The sequence below is a fragment of the Bombina bombina genome, chromosome 3 (genome assembly GCF_027579735.1).
Source record: "Bombina bombina isolate aBomBom1 chromosome 3, aBomBom1.pri, whole genome shotgun sequence".
NCBI classification, from domain to species: Eukaryota; Metazoa; Chordata; class Amphibia; order Anura; family Bombinatoridae; genus Bombina; species Bombina bombina.
The window spans coordinates 976,694,680-976,718,849 of NC_069501.1; the positions used below are offsets into that span (position 1 = coordinate 976,694,680).

The following is a 24,170-nucleotide window of genomic DNA, read 5'->3' on the forward strand; positions in this document are numbered from 1 at the left end:
CTGCGTCCGTAGATATCAGGACCGCTGGTATTTTGTTGTGTTTAACATATGAGCTGTAAAGCTTTTAGGGTGTTGTCTTTTGTTTCCCTTCCTGGGATAAAACCTGCTTGATCTGCGTTTATTAGTTTGGGCAAAAATCGGTTTATTCTATGAGCTAAGATTTTGGCGAAGATTTTAACATCTGAATTCAATAATGAGATCGGGCGAAAATTCTCAGGTCTGTTTGGTTCCCTCCCCGGTTTCGGCAAGACAGTAATATGGGCTTCTAACATGCTCTCTGGGAATCCAGTAGAATTTAGGAGAGAGTTGAACATGTTTGCTAATGGAGTTAATAGGTGATGGGGGAATATTTTGTAATATTTCATGCTAAATCCGTCCGGTCCTTGACACTTGCCACTTGGCATGGACTTTATAGCTTTTCTAATTTCATCTACTGTTATAGGGAGTTCCAAGTCCCTAGCTTCATCTGCCTCTAGCTCAGGGAGATTGAGATCTGACTCATATGCTAATTTCTAAGACCTTGAAAGCCGCCTCTAATCTGAAAGCAGACAGTTTTTCACCACTAGAGGGCATTAGTTCATGTGTTTCACATAGATAACATTGAGCTCACGCACGTAAATTTACAGAGGAGTGAGCACTGATTGGCCAAAATGCAAGTCTGTCAAATTAACTGAAATAAGGGGGCAGTCTGCAGAGGCTTAGATACAAGGCAATTACAGAGGTAAACCGTTTATTGTTATGCAAAACTGGGGAATGTGTAATAAAGGGATTAGCCATCTTTTTAAACAACAAAAATTCTGGTGTTGACTGTCCCTTTAACATTATATTGTATTGCCTGTGTCTCCTTCAAATCCAAAGCTATGCATATAAACCGTTAACTCACAGTACTGAATTCGACCAGAGAGCTTTAGATCATCCAGCGCCCAATTACTTGTTAAACCAACTGCACAGTATTAATTCTATGGAAAATTGCTCCATTTTTTATGTTCTTGCCTCTCCCTATATCCTAAGGCCAATACTTAAAGGGACATAAAACAAGTGGGGATAGAGACAAACTATAATAATATGTATTTTAATTACTTTACCTGCAAATTTATACTGCAGTGCCTTACCATTAACCCTTTATTTTAAGTTTCCGAATTGTACAGCTCTAACTGCCCACACACAATTCATTCTATGGCTATATCTTTGTTTTTTTAGAATGCAAAAATGCATAGGTATTATCTGCTGGAGCATGCCAAGAAGCTGTGAACGCAGTTGAAATGCAATGCCTGTGTCTAAACACTGATAAGGGGGGGTGGGGCTGACTGCTCCATACAGCATGGCTTTGTAACTAATTTTGCTTATTTTTTAAAATACTTGCCAGCAATTTACAAAAAAAAAAAAAAAAAAAAAAAATGTATGCAAAACTATTTTACTTAGCCATTTTAGGATATCCACAGATCAACGTGTTTTATGGCACTTTAAAGGGACAGAGCACTGTAAAATTGTTTTTCCCTTAATTTGTTTCCAATTACTTTTTTTTTTTTTAACCAGCTGCAGAGTATACAATTATGAGAATTAGCTTTTTAAGGTTTATTTGTGTATATGGATTAGCTGGTTTTGTATTTTGAAGCCACAACCTAATAAAATGTGTTGAGCTTGTAGGTATAATCAGATCAATACTTTATCACATTGTGTACATATACCTGCTTCTTTATCTTATATCCAATCCAATCACCAATAATTAACATTGTATTACCTTATCTCTTCTATACTCCACTGGGAGTGTAATTTCTTCTCTTGGCTGTGTTTACACAGCTTATCTATAACTTGGACCTAAGGCCAGAAACTTTTAGAATAGGCGGGGATACCACAGGCTAAATCAACTATTTCAAATGCCAATATAAGGCTAAAGGAAATACTTGTAAACAATTGAATACACTCTAGCAGGTAAATTGGATCATTGGGAACAAATTAAAGGGGGGATATTTTTTGACTAAACTGTCCCTTTAATTACTGAAATGTTCATTATGAGAAAACAGCAGTTTAAAATGCAAGAACAAACCTAAAGGATTATATTGTTTTAATTATAAAAAATAGGACAGATTGACACATACTTCAGGAACAAATACAATTTTAATTATTCAAAACCATGATTCACATTACAGACAAATCAGGAATCTACTTTTATTAAACAAATCACAAAAAAATAAAATTATAATTATAAACTAGCCCAATCCCTGGACTTTCCAAAATAAAGCAAAAAAAACAAAAACAAAACAAAAAACACAAACAAAAAATATTAAAGGTATGTGCCTAAATTATACTAGAAAGTATATAATCTATTGTGCACATTGCGGTCTATTAAACAAAACACAATCTAAGGCACATGTAGTTTAGTAGTTTGTCATCCTATCTCTTCAATAAATAAGAGTAATCGGTTCAGTACTCTGGGAGTTGCAATTTAATAGACGTCCCAGAGCTGAAAATGTAAACAGTTTGTGTCTGGTCTCTCTATTACCACAACAGAGGCAGACAAAATGCAGCACATATACAAGGCTAATACCGAAAAACAGTTTTGCACATCAGCATTCTGGGGACATTTTATCCCCTATTCACAGTCAATGGTGAAACCCGTAACAACGCTCTCCTTATAGAAGGAGAGCACACATGTAAATGCAGTAAATTACATAAATAGACAGCTTTACTCCCTCCAAGCCCACCCTCCCTCCCTAAATGATCTACAGCCTAACATAAATACATACAATAACAATTATGTGAAGAAAAAAAAAAAAAATGAACATGCAGCAATAAAAATATTACTGCATATTTGTGCAAACTGATCGACACAAGCCTGTAAGGTCTGTGTATCATAATAACTAACAGTTCTGTATTCTGTGCTCATCTCCGTAACACAGTACAGTCTTGCATAACAGAAGCAGCCCTACATGGTCTGCAATTAGCTTATTGCCCAATATAGTGAGAGGTATGGACAGGCAGAGGTATTAAGTAACCCGCATCCGTGTCCAGAAGGATTGCATTGAATGTGCGTGATTCCGCTGCAGAGAGAAGCTGACCGATCTCCAGAACCGCCACTTGTAGAAGCCGTGCTGCAGCTGGATCTGAGAGGTTTACATGACGATGCACGTTTTCTCTTCACAGAAGGATCTCTCCACTCTGTCAATCTCTTCTATTATTTTGGTGAAGATCTGTTTACTTTTCTATCAGATGGGGAAATAGAAAAAAAGTGTAAGAGGTTTGAGAATTAAAAGTGATAGAAAAACAAATAACTGCTGCTAATTGGTGGCTGCACATATATGCCTTATGTAATTGGATAACACATATACACTGATATATCTTCAGCAAAGGATACCATAAGAATGGGGCAAATTAAATAACAGAAGTAAATTGAAAAATTAAGGAACACGAAATTAAAAAAAAAAGGAAAGAAAAAATGTTGGGTTTCTTGTCCCTTTAATTGCAACCCCTCCAAAAAAAAGTTTAAAATACTATATAACCTGCTGTATGTTTCCAAAAGATTGCTGAGTTGTCAACTGTATCAAATTTAAAGGAACATTAAACTCCTAGCATATGAGCAAGTAAAGCATTTTGTATTGCAGTGTCATTTTGTTAGCAGTTTACAAGAGTAGTTTAGTAGTTACTCTTGAAAAGTCTGGTGGAATCCATGGTGTGTGATCTCTTACTGTGGCCAGTTAGGTACATATGTAAATAAGCTTGTGTACGGAGCTAACCAATCATTCATCAGAATGCTGCATGCTCGGGTAAACTTCACCACTCCTTTAGTGGACATTAAATACTAAGCTTGTTAAATTAGATTTAGAACTATCCTTAACTGGCTATGTCTGTATATTATTCTCAAGCTAACATATGCTTTCAATAAATCAGTTTAGCATTTAAAGGGACATTAAACCCAAATTTTTTCTTTCACGATTCAGATAGAGAATACCATTTTAAACAACTTTCTAATTTACTTATATAATCTAATTTGCTTCATTCTCTTGATATTCTTTCCTGAAAAGCATATCTAGATATGCTCAGTAGCTTCTGATTGGTGGCTGCACGTATTTGCCTCATGTTATTGGCTCACCAATGTGCATTGCTATTTCTTTAACAAAAGATATCTAAAGAATGAAGCAAATTAGATAATAGAAGTAAATTGGGATGTTGTTTAAAATTGTATTCTCTGACTCATGAAAGGAAAATGTTGGGTTTAATGTCCCCATAGGAAGAATGGAGGTATGGCAGCCTCACTGAGGAAGGCGGAACAAGCACACTTTTCAGAGAGGTATTTTACAGCAAAAGTAGACAAGCTAAAAAAGCTTAACAAGAAAATGAAGCAAAATGTGATCATAAAAGTAAAAAAAAAAAAAAAAAAAAAAAAAAAAAAAAAAAAAAATTGGGTTTCATGCCCCTTTAAGGTGTCCCCAATTTAAAATAAAATGCTGCATCAACTACACAAATGTAAACAAATCTATTCTATAAATTTTGCTTGTTGTGAGACCAGGGCCTGCACTGAATGAAGTTCCAACTGCACTTTTACAGAATTCTAAAGTATGTTAGATGTTGTAGGTACAATTTTAAAAAAGAAGGTTGAGAGGACTTTGGGGGAAAAAATGGAGGGCACATGCATGATAGACAAGTGTGAGTTATCTATATAAACTATACCTCTGTGTCTTTAGCAGAGACTTCCATGAAGGCCGCTCCCCATGATTCTGCTAACTTTTTGCCCTCTTCCATTTTAACTTGACGACTGTAGAAAGAAAATGAATAATGATCGTCTGAACATCAAGGGACATGTAAAACGGTCAAGAAAAAAAATATATAAAAACACAAAATACACATTTATATCTTACTTTTGAGAGGGCAGATCATTCTTATTTCCAACAAGGACAATGGGCATACTAGAATGAAAGAAATGAATACTGTCAACATTTGCTTTAACAATGTTAACTATAAAATAAAAAAAAATGTACGGTCAGTCCCCACCCTACCTATATGTGTGTACTAAAGTTTCAGTTACTAAACCTAGAAAAATATTATTTGAAAACAAATAAAATAGAAGTATATGCAGAGGTGGCAACTACATAGGATCAAAATATACAAAAAAGTGGATTATTATCTGTATCATGTTGGCATATTTAGCAGTAATTATATTCCATGAGATGATTATGAAGTTATGGAAATATGTTAAATTTACTTTCCATTGTGTCTAGGTTGATTCATGACCAAATGTTTTACACATTTGTGTTATCTTATTTATCAATGTTTACATGATCAGATTGTTGTTACTACTGCAGTAGGAGCTGCATTTTCACAATTGCTATACAATTTTCTTAAAATTTCTCAATAAAGCTGGATTGTGGGAAAAAAAAAAAAAAAAAAACCTCTAGGATGATGCATTAGACTGTACAATTATCTAGATCACATTATGACACCTGCACTTACAGGCACTTCCCTCTTCTGTCCACAAGAACTCTATGTAAACCACGGGCAATCTGGAAGCTGCAAAAACAAGTAAAAAAAAAGGTACGTTATAAGGGAAAGCCTTGAGAATAAAATATCAAAATCCTGAGCATTTGAGAAGCCAGTAGGAATATTATAGAAATGCAGCAGATAAGGAGCAATTTGTAGGGAAAAGGAGTCTGGTAGAGGCATTCATAGCAGATTGTAGTGAGGGAACAAGTTTAGGAGATCAGAGAGGAAGTAATGCAGAAATAATTATATGATCAAAATAAATTTGAGAAGTTGGGATAAAGCTATATTTTGAAAATGTTGAGGTTTAGTGAAAGGACATCCAGGTGGACAGACATCTAGTTACAAGTGAGTGAGTAAGGACATACTGTATGTCTGATACAGAAGTAGAATCAGATGTCATCAGCATACAGGTTATACTGGAAGAAGCCAGAGATGACACATAGGCCCCCTATTTATGAACGTCTAACGGAATTGATCCGACAGAGCTGCTGGTGCAACGCCGTCCCCTGCTGACTCGCGGCCAATCGGCCATCAGCAGGGGGTGTCAATTAACCCGATCGCGTTGATTTCCAGCGATGTCTGTCCCCCTGCTCAGAGCAGTCGGACAGGTTATGGAGCAGCGGTCTTTGTGACCGCTGCTTCATAACCTGCTGCAGGCTCGCCAGAAATACAGGGCATCAAGCTCCATACGGCCTGATGGAACCGAATAGTGTGTCAAAGGATGAACTTAAAGGGACATGAAAACCCTAAATGTTTCATTTAGGATTTATATAGAATGTACAATTTTAAGCAACTTTCCAGTTTACTTATAGTTTCAGATTTGCTTCATTCTCTTGGTATGATTTGTTGAAGAGCAGCAATGCACTACTGGTTTTTAACTGAACAAATCAGTGAATTTGCACCCAGGCAGTTTTCCTCTGTGGGCGAGTTCTGGTGTTTTGGATATAGATATATATATATATATATATATATATATATATATATATATATATATATATATATATATATATATATATATATATATATATATATATATATATATATATATATATATATATATATATATATCCAAACACCAGAACTCGCCCACAGAGGAAAACTGCCTGGGTGCAAATTTGTAGAAGATATGCAGCCAAAAGAAAATGCACTCTCAGGACTTTCATAAACAAGTTACTTTTATTTCTGTAACGTTTTCGGGGGTCTTGCCTCCTTCATCAGCTGATGAAGGAGGCAAGACCTCCGAAAACGTTACAGAAATAAAAGTAACTTGTTTATGAAAGTCCTGAGAGTGCATTTTCTTTTGTGAATATATATATATCTCCATATCCACCAATCAGCAGCTAGAACCTAAGTTTTTTGATGCTCCAGAGCTTTTCTAGACAAACCTTTAAGGATACTGAACCCAAAAAAAAAATAAAATATTTTGTGATTAAGATAGAGCATGCAATTTTAAGCAACTTTCTAATTTACTCCTATTATCAATTTTTCTTCGTTCTCTTGCTATCTTTATTTGAAAAAGAACCCCGGACAGCACTTGTTTATTGGTGGATGAATTTAACCACCAATCAGCAAGAACAACCCAAGTTGTTAATCAAAAATGGGCCGGCATCTAAACTTACATTATTGATTTTCAAATAAAGATACCAAGAGAATGAAGAACATTTGTTAATAGGAGTAAATTAGAAAGTTGCTTAAAATTGCATGCTCTATCTGAATCACAAAAGAAAAAATGTGGGTTCAGTGTCCCTTTAAAAGGGACAGTACACTGTAAAATTGTTTTTATATTAATGTATTTTCAATGACTTGTTATACCAGCTACAGAGTTTATTTGTGTATATGAAGTAGCCGGTTTTGTGCTTTTGATCCACAGCCTATTTACAATGTGTTGAGTTTCAGGTAATATCAGATCTCATTATCTTGTCACTTTTATGTCCACACACTTGCTCCCTTATCTTATATTTGTCTGGAAAACTAAAGCTCAATACATAGAGAGAACAATGGAAAATGATCATTTTATTACTTAACTATCCTGCACCCCACTGAGATTGTAATATCTTCTGCTGGCTGTGTTTACTTAGGCTATTCAATAGAATATACTGCAGTATAGAAACTGTCAGTATAGGTTGGGAAACCACACGCTAAATCATCTATTTCAAATGCCAAAATAGGGGTAAAGGAGCTACTTGTAAACAATTTAATACACTTCAGCAGGTAAAATGAATCATTGGGAACAATTTAAAGGTGAACTGTCCCTTTAAAGCAAAGTATAACAAGAGAAGGAAACAAATGAAATTATAGAAGTAAATTGGAAAGTTATTTAAAATTGTATGCTCTATCTAAATCATGAATGTCTAATTATTACTTTACTGTCCCTTTAAGGATTAACCAGAGGATACACTGAAATTGATATAGATATGTAGTCTAATGTGTGTGTGTATATATATATATATATATATATATATATAATATATATATATATATATATATATATATATATATATATATATTATATATATATATAATAAAAAAAAATATTATGCCAACCATTGGCTCTTTATTTTATAACTATGCTTCAAAAAAAACAAAGGGTGTGTTTTCTTATTGAGACACAAGATGGCAGTACAACACCAGGCAAGCCATTATGATCGGCTTACTCCATAGGATAAAAAGGAACTCACCTTCTGGAGCATGCTACTGAGTAAACGACAATGTATCCATGGATACCGAACACGAAAGACTGTGGCAATAGAGAATATTCATCCTGAAAGAACAGAACACAAAAATAGTTAATTATTGCAACAAATCCAGCACTAACCTAAACAAAGACTCATTTTAATAAGCACTAACCTGTCCGGCTGTGTCTACTACATCCAACTCAAACTCATCAGATCCTATAACAAAAGTTTTGCTCCATGCTGTAAGAAAAAAAAAGTGTAGCAATATTACAACCTTATTCCAGACAGAACAAAACACCTAAAACAAAACTGTACACAACTTACTGTTTTCAATTGTAGGCTCATAATCCTTAGGAAAATCTCCTTTAACAAACTGAAGAGCCAGTGAGGATTTCCCTATTTAAAAATAAATAAATGGAATAGTGAATATGGGTTATAAATCACAAATCAATTTAAATAAACTGGCTACAGGAAATATTACTAATACTAATCAAAACACATGTTAACCCATTCCTTTAAGAAGCAGTACTTAAAACAGTCAGTAAGTTAACAAGAAGGGAAATTGCCATGTACTCATCATTAACAACATGCTGTCTATATATAGTCTAAAGGTTCCAAAAAAATGCATTCTGTAAGCCACAGTATGAGTGTATGAGGTTCAGTGAATATCTACTTCTATACTGGCACATCTTACATACAGGTTGTAACCTATCATACTGGATATATTATATAGTAACACTTTAGCAAACTTAATTGACATTTAGAAGTCAGATTGAAGGAACCAGCTACACATTTTTTGTTATAAAGCACACAGCAGTGCACCTACACATATATATGTTCATGTAAAATTATAGAAAAAGTTATGGCACACAGATTTGTCTGGATAAGGTTCCACAAGAACCTTTAATGCTTTGGTACGTATTAGGCCCGTAGGACATACCCAATTAAATGTAGGGGAAATTGCAAGCATTCCACGCTACAACAAATCACACCCTCCCCCCAATCATCAACACAAAACTTATACAACCAAACCCTCCCCCCTGGTCAGGTCCCCTCCCATGATACACACATTTCTCATACGACAATAGCACAACGACCATAAAACCTTACATCACAAATGAATATTAACACCATATACAGAAGATTCATACAAGGCATGTGTGTGTTCTGTCATTCAGATATACATAGATCCGTGTACTTCCGCCACAATTCAAATATATAAATGTTCATCCTCAGCATAAAAATCCTAAAAACTCGCTCCCCCTTTTTTATTTTAATAAAAGATCAATAATTGTAATTTCCCGCAAATCCATGGTATTTCCTATAGCAAAGGCTGCTTCACATAGGTCCCATACACCGTAAGACCGCAGAATAATCATTGGCTTGTATCAGATAGAGCTCCACATCAGGTCCCTTAGAGATAAGACACTCACCGACTGAGGGGTATCCGAGCATCACAATCTTGCGGTGCTTGACTGGGGGCATTGTAAAAAAAACGCAAAATATAAACAAAAGTTGTAAAATAAATAAATATCCGCTAAACGATGATCACAAATCACTGGTCACAGCCGCTGACCCTTAGTACTATAGCCCAAAATACACGGATCACAGGTCAAATACATGGCTCTTACTTAGGCAGCTCCGCCCGCTGCGAGCGTCTCAACTAATAATATCACCAGTCGTGGGGACGACAGCACCTGATTGGTCAAGGGGCGGTCCTTGGCTTGGATAAGAATGGAGCGACCCTTTAATTCTTTGTTTGGGTTTTTTAGGAAGAAATTATAAAGCAGCACTCTCATTGGGTAATTTTATAGTTGCGTGGGCGGGGCTTGCTGAGGAAGATGGCAACAAATACATGTGCTGCGAGGGAAGCGCCGCCCCGCGCCTTTGTGATAGAGCTTCACATGGCGGGCTGGGGCTTAAAACATAATAATAAACAGTTGCCCTTTACAAATACCACGTATGATAAGTATTAAAATGCTGCACAATACTCACACACACACCGGACAATTAATATTTATATAAAAGTCGTTTTAAAGTTCAAGAGTTGTTTTTTTTAAATACATTTTGACTCCTAAGCGCCACATTTCGTTTGTTTTCATTTATGTTAAGGCGGTGACAATTTGTTTCCTCGGGTTTTAGTTTTTTATTTATTTTTTTGTTTTAGAAAGTTTTGCGCTCGCAACTTATTACGGCTTTTGTATTCAGATAATATAATTATTTCAGGGGATTTAAAATGTAAACGCGGGTAATTATTTGTATTTGGTTTTAGTGGACTGTTTTTACACGCTAACAGGTAATACCCATTTCATTTTATATGGTATTGGAAGTTTTAGACGAGGTAAGTTTATATATTTCATTTTTTACATAATATGTACCAACTAAGTGAATGGTTTACTTTTTCAAGAAACAAGACCTCTAAAATATTCTCAGACAGCTCTATAAGGACATGAAAAACACAAATCAAAGTTTAAAACAGTGTATGCCATTTTTGTTTCTATTATATAATTTACTTCATCTCTTATTACCCTTTTTTAAAAGCATACCTAGGTTGGCTCAGGAACAGTGATGCTAGCAGGTGTTAGCTGGTTATTGGTGTCAACACATGTTTCTTGTCATTGGCTCACCAGGTGTGTTCAGCTTGCTTCCATTAGTTCCATTTTCTCTGGAGCTAATTGAACTATGTGTTTAACCATTTTGCAGGGGTTGTCACATAATTATATGTAAGCAACAGGAGTATGATCCAATGCTCTAACGCTACTGTATATTCACACTTTTTTGTCATTTTAAACTGTGCTAAATACATTTATTTTTTGTGTTATAGTATTTATGTTGTCAGAAATATATATATATATATATATATATGTGTGTGTGGTGTGTAAAAAATTATTGTAAAGTTTAAGGAATTAGTGCCCGCTAAAAATAATCTTGAAAACAGGGGCCATTTTTAATTCATTAAAATTTACAATGACACCGGTCTGTTATCAATAACGCAAAGGTATTTTAAAAAAGAAGCGTCATTGTAAAGTTTAATGAATTAAAGTGCCCCTGTTTTTTAAGATTATTTTTAGATACACAGGTCACTAATTCCTTAAACTTTACAATCACTTTAAATGCACCACAATAGTGGTGCAGCTTTTGTCCAGCAAATTTTGCCCTGAAGGCAGAACATGATCTACAGTCAGCTCTCAAGATTGCTGTGCGATTTCCCCTGCACCTAAATGTGTTACTATGATAAAGTTAAAAGCAAATTTGTACGCTTCAATTAGTATATTGAATGAATAATATTGCATTTAGCACACATACATTCTAACATTCAGATCACTAAAGTCATAGGGCATCTATCAGAATTAGATTAGATCCAAAGGCTCTGCAGCCCCTCTTTCAGCCTCATATTCATCGCAATATGTATTATTCATCATTTTAAAATGTTTGTTTCTTTTTTTTTTTTGTAACTTAATTTGTGCAAAGTCTATTACTTCCTGTTACAACCCCACAAAGGGGCTGTGGTCCCTACAGAAAGGTACAGGAGGAGGAGCTTTCCCTTTGTAAGTGGTTGCTAGGAGACATGTGCACTAGCTCCAGTCAATTTCTTGCCCATGCTCATTAGACGGGACTTTTTACTGCCAAAAAATTGTGACAGGGTTAAAGTAAAAACAAACCTACTAAGTATACGCACACAAAAGAAAGAAAAGTTTGTTTAAAGGGGACAGTCTAAACCAGAATATTTATGGTTTTAAAAGATAGATAAATCCCTTTATTACCCATTCCCTAGTTTTGTACAACCAACACAGTTTTATTAATATACTTTTTACCTCTGTGATTATCTTGTATCTAAGCCTCTGCAAACTGCCCCTTATTTCAGTTCTTTTGACAGACTTGCATTGTAGCCAATCAGTGCTGGCCTCATAGGAACTCCACGTGCATGAGCACAGTGTTATCTATATGAAACACATGAACTAACACCCTCCTAGTGGTGAAAAAACTGTCAAAATGCCCTGAGCTAAGAGGTGGCCTTCAAGGGCTTAGAAATTAGCATATTAACCTCCTAGATTTAGATTTCAACTAAGGATACCAAGAGAACAAAGCAAAATTGCTGATAGAAGTAAAATGGAAAATTGTTTAAAATTACATGCCCTATCTGAATAATGAAAGTTTGTTTTGGACTAGACTGTCCCTTTAAGATATAACACGCTAAAGTATGGAAAATGTTCCACTCAAAATACATTTTAAAATGTGCATATCTATTAAGTGGAAGAGCAAGATACCTGTTCACTAAAATAAAAGGATACCTGTATCGCAAAAAACTAAGAGTAGGACTGCACCAGAAACACTATATTCTCTCTGGAGCACAGCTTTAAATTGTGTGTCATATACAGTTCAAAACTCAAAAGTTCTGGAATAATGGGTGGGCGATATATTAACAAGATAAACCACTGAAGTATTTGTGCCCAACAGCCCTCATGTATATGACACACAATGTGGATGCTTTGCTTCTGGAAGAATATATTGTAGTGTAATATAAAATGTGTAACACTGAGTGCTTTGCTGTTCACCACTTTGTAAATATTTACATTTAAATTTACTTTGAGTGCAGCATTCACCATACTTTAGTGTGTTATATTTAAACACACTTTTATTTCCTATTTCTTCTTCATGGAGATTGGCACCATCTGTTAGTGTGCTTTTTTTATAATTAATGTGCGCTTAGCACTGCCAATATTGTATTGTATATATTAGGTCTGTGCATTCGTCAGCTTCTTTAGCTGCCGAATGCGGAAGAAGGTGGTCACTTGCAGTCTTTAGCTCTTTTCAGAGCCAAATTTCTTCTTGTGAATCTGCAACACGATAAGATCTGGATTTGCACAGATCTCGGTGTGTTTCACTTTCACAAGAATACATTTGGCTCTGAAAAGAGCCGAAAGCTGTGTGTGGCCGCTCTCTTTTACATTCAGCAGCTAACAAAGTTGCTGAATGCACAGACCTAAAATATATATGATGATATATATATATATATATATATATATATATATATATATATATATATATATATATATATATTATATATATATATATATATATATAATATATATAATATATATATATATATATATATATATACTATATATATATATATATATATATATATAGAGAGAGAGAGAGAGAGAGAAACAATAAACAGCAAAGCCTCAGGATTTTTCGAAGTGTGCCAAGTTTAATTAATTAAACTTGGCACGTTTGGAAACATCCTGAGGCTTAACCGTTTATTGTTCTATATTAACTTTGAGTGCTAGCTCAGATGGTTGTCCCAGGAGGGCAGAATCATAGTTGGTTTTATATATATACCGGTAGCCCTCAGTTTACGCCCGGGGTTAGGTTCCAGAAGGAATGGTTGTAAATCAAAACCGTTGTAAATTTAACCCAGTTTATAATGAAAGTCAATGGGAAGTGAGGGAGTTAGGTTCCAGACCCCTCTCAAAATTGTCATAAGTAACACCTAATACATTATTTTTAAAGCTTTGAAATGAAGACTTTAAATGCTAAACAGCATTATAAAACTATAAAATAATCACACAACACAGACTTCACTTGCTTTTTTCTGCAAACAGTTCTTTCTATGCATTCCCAATCTGGAACTGATTTATAAACAGGAACATCTTGTTAGCTTAGGTCTGGTTAAACTGATTAATTTCAGCTTGCTTGGCTTTGCTGCAACACAAGCGGACAGCTCCACCTACTGGTATTTTTAATAAATTGCACTGCTTCTCAAAGCCTTTTCAATAGCAGTCACATGACTGGAAAAAAAGGTTGTTATTCTGAAACGGTTGTTAAATTGAACCGTTGTAAAATGAGGGCCACCACTGTATGTATATATATATATATTTAAATATATATATTTATATATACTAGATATAAATATACTATATATATATAATATATCTATCTATATCCCTGTATGAATGATTAAGTGATACACTAACAGTGGGACACAGGTAGTTAGTGTCCCAGTCAGTTATACATGGTGACATACTTATTTAGGATTGTAAGTTTCTAATGCTAGATGTATGTTAATAAATGTATCTTTATTCTCTGAGTTATATGGGTTTTTTCTTCAAGTTCGATACGTTCAGGTGGCCTTGTTATTCCATATTTCTATTGAGTGGATTTCTTTAGATTTCCAGTTATTTGGGCTATTAAGATTTTCACACTATCTGAAAAAAGTTTACACAAAGGTTTATGAGAAGTTATGGGGGTGTTGTTTAAGAGCCAACATAGTTGGATCTGTGGAGAAAATAATTTGCAAAATCTCTTTCTATCTCCCCAATGATTGCCTGCCAATATCAGTTTATTTTGGGAACACCTCCACACATATGACCCATCCCCCTGTTTACATTTTATTTTTATTTTGTGTTTAATTTCCCAGTATAGTATCCAACCCCAAACTGTTTATTTCATGGTCCAGATTAGAACATACAATTTTTAAACAACTTTTCCAATTTACTTATATATACATTTGTCTCTTTCTCTTGGTATCTTTTCTTGAATGAGCACAATGCACTACTGGGGAAGTAGCTGAACACACAAGTGAGCCAATGACAAGAGGCATATATGTGCAGCCGCCAATCGTCAGCTAGCTCTCAATAGTGCATTGCTACTCCTGAACCTACCTCCTAAATAAATTAGAATATTGTTTAAAATGTAATGTTCATTCTGAATCATGTAAATTCTTAATTTGATTTTACTGTCCCTTATTTCATTTACTGCTTCAATTTCTAAACTCTGAAGGCACAGCCATCTGAAGCACCTTTCTTCTGTCCATAAAAGGCACACACTACGCTTGCTCCCATATCAATCTGGATTGGCTGGAAGTGTGCTTGTCTTTAGTGTGGGGCTTTTCTATTTTTAATTGTATTAGCTTATTAAGCAGCAATACTAGGACCAAATGTTAAAAAAGATACAATTTATAATAACAAAATCGCAAAAAAAAGGTTCAACTATTGAAAGCAAATGAAAAAAAAGTATCATTTAATATTTAAACATTAAGATCTGTGCAAATTTAGATCTTAAGCTGTTGCACCTTTCACAAGAAGACATCTGGCTCCAAAAGAAACGAGAATGCTGAGAGCGACAAATTTTGCATTTGGCAGTTAAAAGAAACTCGCCGAATCCACAGGTATGCTTAATACAGATATATTAAGAGGAAAATTAAATGCTAAACACATGCTAGTTAGAATAATTCATTCAAAACAAAGATTAGCCTGATAATACAACACAGGTGTAATTTAGTTCGTTCTAAATATCAAATAAAACAGTGTAACATTTTATTGCCCTTACAATGAGCGTCACCATGTTGTAACCTAAGTTTCCTTCACTGCTGAGGTCAATTAGGGGACAGTTATTAAAGGAACACTAAGGTCAAAATTAAAACTTCTCATTATTCAGATAGAATAATACATTAGAAAAAACTTCCCAATTCACTTTAAAATTATAAGAATGTGCACAATCTTTTTATATGCACATTTCTTTGAGGCACCAAGGTCCTCTATGAGCCTCGTGCACAAAATCAGTATATAAGTATATGCATTTGTGATTGTATAATGGCTGTCAAATTTGTCAGAGAAAAAAAAAATCTACTTTTCATTTGAAAATTTAGACTTATACTTTGCACTTGTTCTTTTTATTATGATCTGTTGATTATACAATTCTGTATTTAATGGTCTTTTAATGGGTCACTAGCATGTGCAACCAATGGTTGAGTAGAATATAGCAATGATAAGTCTGGAGTAAAGACAAACATTTTCCAAAATTTATTAGAAGTGAATTGCAGACTTCCCCTTTCCATGGAATCAGCCAGGGCATATGCCTTGGAGTAAAGGATGTTCCCAGCACTTGGGTTTATTTAACTCTGTACTAGATTAAAAATGTTTAGCATTTATATTTTCCCAATCATCATATTTAAGTTCCTTCATTAAAATTCAGTCTCCTTAATGATTGTTAGAAAAAATATAACACAGTTTCATAGGGTCACACCTCTAACAAAGATACATTTCACAGCAGAACAGCATTTCTTACTATTAAAGTGCTACACATAGGACTTACTGTTTTCATCTCTTCATCCCTAATGAAGACAAGGGGAAATAGAAGGTCCTACTCTGGAAACAGAAAAGGAAATGTGCCATTCATCATTAGCTATCACCACAATACTTCCTCTCCGTGTCACCAACTCTTAAAATGGGGACCCTTCTAGCTCTTCAAATGGTTTTAAAAAGGGCCTGATGATTTTTAACAGGAAACTCCCACCTATTTCCCAATGACACATGTCACTTTTATTGTTTATCTACATGTATGTGTTCTTGGTTTCAACAATCCATGAAAAATTGGGGCCTGAGTGTGTTTGCACTACTCAGGGCTGGCCTCAAGACATTGTGCTGCCTGGGTACGAGATCAAAATGACGCCCCCCGGCTAATTAAATTCCCTAAACTTCAAAAATATGGTATCATAATTATGAATTGCATACTTAATTAATATAGGATCCATCAGTACATAAAACTAAATAAAGCCGTTTCTAGATCGCCCATATACAAGCAATAAAGTATCGTCTGATTTCTCACATCTACCAGCTCACTCACTTGATAATCCTTGTACCATTCTTCGAGCTTGTATTGTACAACCACGCAAGTCTTCTTGTTGCTCAGACTCCGGAGAGTGTCTGCCATGGCCAGGGCCGCCATCAGGGGGTAACAGGGGTGACTCCTGTCAGGGGCCCAATAGGCAGGGGGCCCCATGAGGCAAGAACTAAAAAAATAAATATTTTTTTTTTTACTTTTTGGCAGCCACCAGTGGGTACCTACAGTAGTAGAGTGCTAATTGAGCATGGGAAATGTTATTACAAGGAGTAAAGTATTATCATTTGAGAGGATTTAGGAGTGTGCACTAAACCACTATGCACAGTGTGAGATAGAACTTGGCACTTTGTACAGTGTGTGCCTGACGTCAGACAGCAGATCACTTGTCATTTGAAGAGGAGGTAGGACTTACTTAAGCAAATGTTTTTTATTTCTTTGTGCAATTTCGGGAAAGGTAATTTCAGTCGTTGGTAGTCAGTTTGTATGGTGGGGCCGGGGTCCAAAAAACATTTTTTTTTAAGCAGCAGGTGTATTTATGATTATTTGACAATGCTGTAGAAATTCTATATTTAAAAACCATTCAGAAAATGTTTCCCTCCTCAATACACAAATGGTAGGGTGCCCTTTTTGGCAGATATATATATATATATAATATATATATATATATATATATATATATATAGGTATCCAAAACACCAGAACTCGCCCACAAAGGAAAACTGCCTGGGTGCAAATTTGTAGAAGATATGCAGCCAAAAGAAAATGCACTCTCAGGACTTTCATAAACAGGTTACTTTTATTTCTGTAACGTTTTCGGAGGTCTTGCCTCCTTCATCAGCATAAATAAAGTGAAAACAAACAAACTCTTAAATAGTGACATACTCACTCAAAATCATTTCAAACCACTACCTGTGCTGGCGCCAAAATTACCGGTGTTGGAACGCATAGTGCGTTCCGAATGTGCTAAGTGCGGAAGTAGTGCGCCAAACTACTTCCGTTAGCAAAATTCTATAGCCGTAAATAATCGGCTTTCTCTATGTAAATGCCATAATTATAAAACCATTGTGGCATATTATCTAAACGCATAAAGCAAACTCTTAGCATGCAAATGATTGTGCTAATACATTGAATAGTGATAATAAATGTGACAGCCGCTTGTTGCCATGACAACTTAAACAATGCTGGAGTGTAATCCTGTACAGGGACAGACTAAACAGTAACTATGTTTCTGAATACACCAAAGTGTGTTAAAACAAGTATGATGTTTGGCTACAATGTGTGTGTTTTAAAGATGGTATATATATTGATAAAAGAGGATAAACAAATCAAATATTAGGCACGCCAGCTGACATATTGTGCTATATATATATGTGCAATGTTACCTTATGTTGAAGATATTGAGTCAATATGTCCAATATGCATAGAGGAATCTCATATGGAGAATATGTACCTCCGATATATAGCCTTCAAATTCTACAATAACTAAAAATATATAAACGATTATCGTTTATCAGCGATTCTTCCCCATTAGTATGAGCTATTAACATGCATACTATTCCTATCCTCTGTCATAAAACCCTTTATGTATTCAAAACGTGAAAAAAATATTATTTGAAATTTATAACCGCTCACCTAGATTCTTATTGAGTGAATGGGGTTATATATAAACAACATATTAAATCATCGTATTATAAGAGCATCGTGGGTCATATATGGTATATTCCACTCCTATCTATGTGGCTAACAAGCCCTCATATGCTCCCTATTTAAACACTCCAAAGCGTTTAAGCACCAACGTACAAAAGATGAATAAAATTAAACTTAAAAAATAAAAGCAATTGATGTGACGGTCTTTCCATTAATTTAAACACTATCCCATTCGGGATGGATTTAGCTCTAATAGTCCTTGATTTTCGTATATGCAGAATAAAGAGTGTTTAGTCATTCACTTCTGTATTTATGTATAATGTGATCCGCTCTGTGTTTATTTCTGTGCGTTCTTCGTTGTCTTCTATTGCCCCCTGGACCTCTAGGTTAATATTGCCTTTAGGATCGAATGCTTAGTATGCATCATATTCTCCTGGTTATTGTGCCATCAAATTATTTTCCATGCTGTTGTTTTCTTCTTCCTGGGATGCTTAAGGATCTAGTGTCCAGTTTTGGCTACGTGTACTGCTATGTGTGAAAAAAACTGGTAACTCCAAGGCACCACTATCCGACTTCCACGCAGGTATTAGAAATATCAAAGACTCCTACCCCTGGTGCTGTGTGCCAACATGGTTTAGGGGCACCCCTAGAACGAGGCACGCCAACCATATGGCGCACAGAGTCATTATAGTCAAGGTGCCGTACCCTGCGCTTGTATCACATTATATAGCTATATTACACCAAAGCCTTAAAGTCAGGGGTGGTGTTGAGCCCCCCTGGATAAATGGTACCCAGTCGGTACATCCATTGTGCCTCCCGTTGCAGAAGTATTTTACCTCTGTCTCCCCCTCTATCTAATGGGGGTACATGATCAATGAGCGTGTATCTTATTGATGCCACCGAGTGTCTGTACTCTGCACAGTGTCTCGCTACCGGTTGTTCTGATTCCCCGGATTTGTGAGCCGACCTTATGGCATGCCGATGATTGGCCATCCTTTCTCTCAGGGTACCTGTCGTTTTATATATATATACACACACACATTCCATTTTACTGCCCCTTTATGCAAGGACTTTCCAGGTGCAAGGAGTCATTTTAGCTAAGATTTTTACATCTGCATAAAATTTTATACTCTCAGACTAAGATTGCTCAGTGTTTGAAATGAGACAGGTTAACTTAAAACTGTTCAGTTTACACTACAGCTGACTTAATTTTGAAATACATACCAACAAGCCTAAATCACAGCTTATGGTTCCACCAAGACCATATAGAGTACAACATTTTCAAAATCCTTAAGTACAGCTGACAGATGGGAACATTTTTACACTATATTTGAAGTGGTGCTCATGGTTGGGGAAAAAACAAACAAACATATGTCAATCTTTTAAAAGTAATTTTCTTCATCTAGCCATCTACCCAGATAATTAATGTACAATTTTGAATTCACAGAATTATTTTTGTTTGCACATTTATAAATATGATTCTTTAAAAAATGATCTCTTAATTTCTGCAATTTTTTTTTATCATGCATGTCACACACTGTTGATTTAGGGGGTGCAAGGTACATAAATGTTTCCTCCTGTGAGTGTTTCTGTGGGTGTCTGTGTTTATGTCTTTGTGCTTTGGTTTGTGTCTCTATGAGTGTGTATGTATTTTTTTTCTGTGGGTGTCTCTGTGAGGGTTTGTGTATGTCTGTGTGTTTTCTGTGGATGTTTTCTGTGGATGTCTCAGTGAGGGTGTGTGTATGTATGTCTTTCTGTGTTTTATGTGGTTGTCTCTCTGTGTGTGTATGTCTTTGTGTGTTTTCTGTGGGTGTCTCTGTGTGTGTATGCCTTTGTGTGTTTTCTGAGGCTCTCTCTGTCGTTGTTTCCTTGGGTATATGTGCAAGTTTGAGTTTGTGTGTGTGTGTGTGTGTGTGTCCATTATCTGTTCCTTTTTAGGACATTTTGACCTTACTACTGATTATTCACATCTTTCTACAGACTTTGAGACTAATGAGACCTTTCCGGAAGTCACCAATCCACCATTTAACCTTTAAATTATTGTTTAGGCAGTTCAGGGCCCTTCCTTTCAGCCACTGCATGCTGTTGTTATCATTTAGTTGGTATCTTCCTTTACAAAAAGATAATCAGAACGCCATATTTTGTTTTCTAAATCTTCTTTTTTTACAAAACTGTAGTTTACCTCATTACTTGTCATAGACACTTAAGAATAAAGTGCATATACGTTTTAGTAACTTGGTCAAAATTTGCACATGTCAAAGGAGGGGGGGGGGCCCTGATCAATGGTCAAGTCAGGGGCCCCAAAATTTCTAGTGGCGGCCCTGGCCATGGCGCGTGTGTATTAAGCAGGCACTGGCTGCTTGACTAGACTTAGAGCCTCGGTGGCAGAACCAGAGGGGCCGGGGATATATGACAATGACATACGTCATATACCCGCTCCCCTCCCTCATAACTGGCGGCGGCGCCTCTGGTCTGGAGTCTGTCTGGCTCACCCCTGGGACGATGTCTTCATCTTCATGTGTATTCTCTCTCTATGACGCTGTTTATTATGTTACTTAACTGAGCCTAACAGAGGGGAAGACAGGAGGCAAGACAGGAGCGGCAGTCGGCAGACTATAATAATAATAGTCACTGACTGAAGTGCCACCCGCTGTCATGTGCCGCCTGGGTCCGTGGGACCCACTTGTTCCCATGGTTGAGCCAGCCCTGACTACAGTTTGTGTGTTTCTGGAGACCAATGATCCAATAATCAGGAAGTTTGCTGCATGGAACAAAATCAAATAATGTTACCAAGATAAAAATTATGTGTCCCTCTGGCAATTAGTTGTATTGGGAGTATGGCATATATGTGACTTAAATGGATATAGAAAGTGCTAAAAGAAAGTGTTCTAATGTGTTTTATTATTGAACTATTGCTTGCATATGACTATTGCTATTTGCTAGAATTATTGCTTGCATATGACTATTGCTGGAACTATTGCTTGCAAAGGTGTTAAACACATGGTTAAAATCGGCTTCAGAGCAGCAGTGTAGTACTGGGAGCTAGCTGGAGGATGCTGCACACCAAGCTAAAGATATATAACACTGATTTGTGTTATCTTCCGCCCCCTTTGCAATAAACAGATTGCTCCTCTCTTCCCCAAATGTATAGGGCCTGTCTTCCAGGTGTATCCAATATATATCATAGGAGCAACAAAGTCCCAAACAGCTATCTCCGGGTACTGATAATGTTGAAAAAAAATATAATAATATTATTATTATTATCAGTTAGAGCACCAACAGATTCTGCAGAGCTAAAACAATGGGTCTAATATGCAAGGTAACAATTATGGGAGGCAAAGGGATAGAGGGCCCTGTTGGGAGTTTCACTGTAGCCCGTGCTGACAAGCAAACCAAAGCCAACGAAACAAAGGGCACACAGCTATAAAACTTAGCTTTTATTGTAATCAATAGAAAATGTAAAACAAAGTTATTAAAAGACGCATGAAGTCACTATATACACAATATTTGTTTGTTTCAGGTAATAGTCTAAAGTAAAAAAATATATATACATTTGACACCATCACTTGAAATATTGGACTCACTTCCTCCTGTAAGGTCTCCATATGCTTGTCACCTTTTACATAATTGTAATATCAAACTTAAAGATGTTATGATTTTAAAAAAATGAAATCAGTTTAAAGTTTCTAAAGGTTCCGACCAAAAGACAAAATTAAGGCACTCAAGTGAGACACAAGCTGAACGAAATCCTATATTTAGGGAAAAGCGATTCTGAAAAATAATAAACAGCGCAACTCAGAGTCATGACACTTTAATCAAATAATTTCCAGGACACACCAATATATGCACTTACTTAAAATTCTTTAAACTCGACAGAAAACTGTTAGTGCACTCAGTCTGTGTAAACCGGAGTCTTCCCAATTCCGACTTGTATATCGTACCTGGTGTCCTACCGGGCGCACCTCTATCCACCTCCGTCAAATGACTGATCCGGATCCTAGGTAATGGACATCTAAACTGGGTGGTCAAAATTGTGGGCTCCTACACAGACCCTCTACGCGTTTCATCCGTCTGAAGTGCGGACAGTTTATGCCAATTAGCTCCTTCTTACTCTTCTTCCTTGAAAAGTCAGCAGGTGCATTTCAAGTTCTGAGAATTAGGAAAACCTCAAGTTTCAGAGCTGGTAGCTTGACAAACACAGGACCACTCTTTTGAAAGAGAAGAATAGCCTCTTTCATGCTCCTTTAAAAATCACATATGACGAAGGGAAAGAAGATTCTTCACCAATCTAAAGCAGTATATGGAATTCCTGGGGGTGCCAATATTGAGGACCCAACGACATATCAAAGAAGATTGCCATTCATATAGTTCCAAAAGCAATCCCCAATTGTTGTAGATATCCAGCGTGAGATTGTGTGGTTGGAAGCTTCTGCCAATTGTTAAGCTGGGCCGTTATGATGGTCCAGACCACCCCTATCAGCACATGAGATTGCTTCCACTGAACAGACTTCGATATGTCGTTGGGTCCTCAATATCAGCACCCCCAGGAATGTGCTGTTTACTATTTTTCTGAATCCAAACAATGCATGTTCTTTATTTAGTTACTGTATATTAACTTAACTGGCACAAACCTAAAAATATTATCAATGATTTGCAATGCACTGACAAATTCATGATTCATGATAAAAAATACAGATGCAGGTACAAATCCCCAAGTACAGAATTCCAAAATCGGGAATTATTCAGAAAATGAAATCCAGACAATTTTTTTTTTTAAATAAAATGATTAAAAAAAAAAATATGGGGGGGCGGAACCTACAGCTGTTGCGTCAGGACGCGTTTGTGAAGAGCTCCTGGATTCAGCTAACCTTTTAGAAGTTATTTCCTTTTTAAACTTTATCCACCAGTCTGAAATTCTAAGCTGAACTGCCCTGAGAAGCTTTGGTGAAGCCTGGGAATCTCTCGTTGGGGCGGATCTGCCTATGTTCCTCAGCTAGCATCGCAGCGGTTGGCCACGAGGTTGAGAGGCCTATCTTGTAGGTCTCACTGTATGTGTTTTTGGGGCTGCCGCATATAAACCCCCCAGGGATTCTGGGTTACTAAACCAGACAAGATAACGCTGGTTATTATTTTAAAGGATGGCATTGATTACTGCTGCATATGAATCTAAAACCACTGGTATTGAGAGTCTACATGAGTTTGAGGATAACGTATCCATTTTATTTGCGGAATGAGGACCATTATTTGAAGCTCAGCCAGCTTATCAAGAGATGTTTTAACATACGTCCAGCCCCAAGGCAGAACATGCAGTGATCTGAGATGTCATTGCAAAAAATGCATCATGTCTGCAGAAAGAACAGGAACTTTGCAATGCTGTCCCACATTAAACTGTTTTCTTTAAACAGAGCTTTGCTCTGGCTGCACTGTGTAAGTTTTCCTTATCACAGTGCATCCACAGCAAAGTGCTGCTTGAAGTGAACAGTCAAATGTGCAGCAGTGCATTGATTGTTGACTGGCTCTCCGATATATTTTTTTTCTTCTTCAAACCCACCCCCTAGCCTTTCCCAGTCTGCAAAGCGGTTTTATCTGAATGTAAGGCATTCTTATAAGCAATGCACCTTTTTTATTACTACATTTCTATGTTAGACCAAGAGAAAAAGAAACAAATTTATTCAAAATACATTTTACAATTTCTTTTTTTGTATGCAGCTAATTTGCAATCCAATCTTCAACTGCTGCACT

General features: G+C 36.1%; 1 protein-coding gene across 1 annotated transcript; it reads right to left on the reverse strand.

Moving 5' to 3' along the window:
• Positions 1-3,113: 3,113 nt before the first annotated feature.
• Positions 3,114-9,638, reverse strand: RHEBL1 (RHEB like 1). Its single transcript, XM_053704956.1, has 8 exons — positions 9,587-9,638; positions 8,478-8,549; positions 8,326-8,393; positions 8,157-8,239; positions 5,449-5,505; positions 4,857-4,904; positions 4,669-4,753; positions 3,114-3,203 (listed from the first exon to the last, which is right to left on the reverse strand). The coding sequence occupies exons 1-8, from the start codon at positions 9,636-9,638 to the stop codon at positions 3,114-3,116; spliced, it is 555 nt and encodes a 184-aa protein (XP_053560931.1).
• Between the last annotated feature and the right edge of the window lie 14,532 nt (positions 9,639-24,170).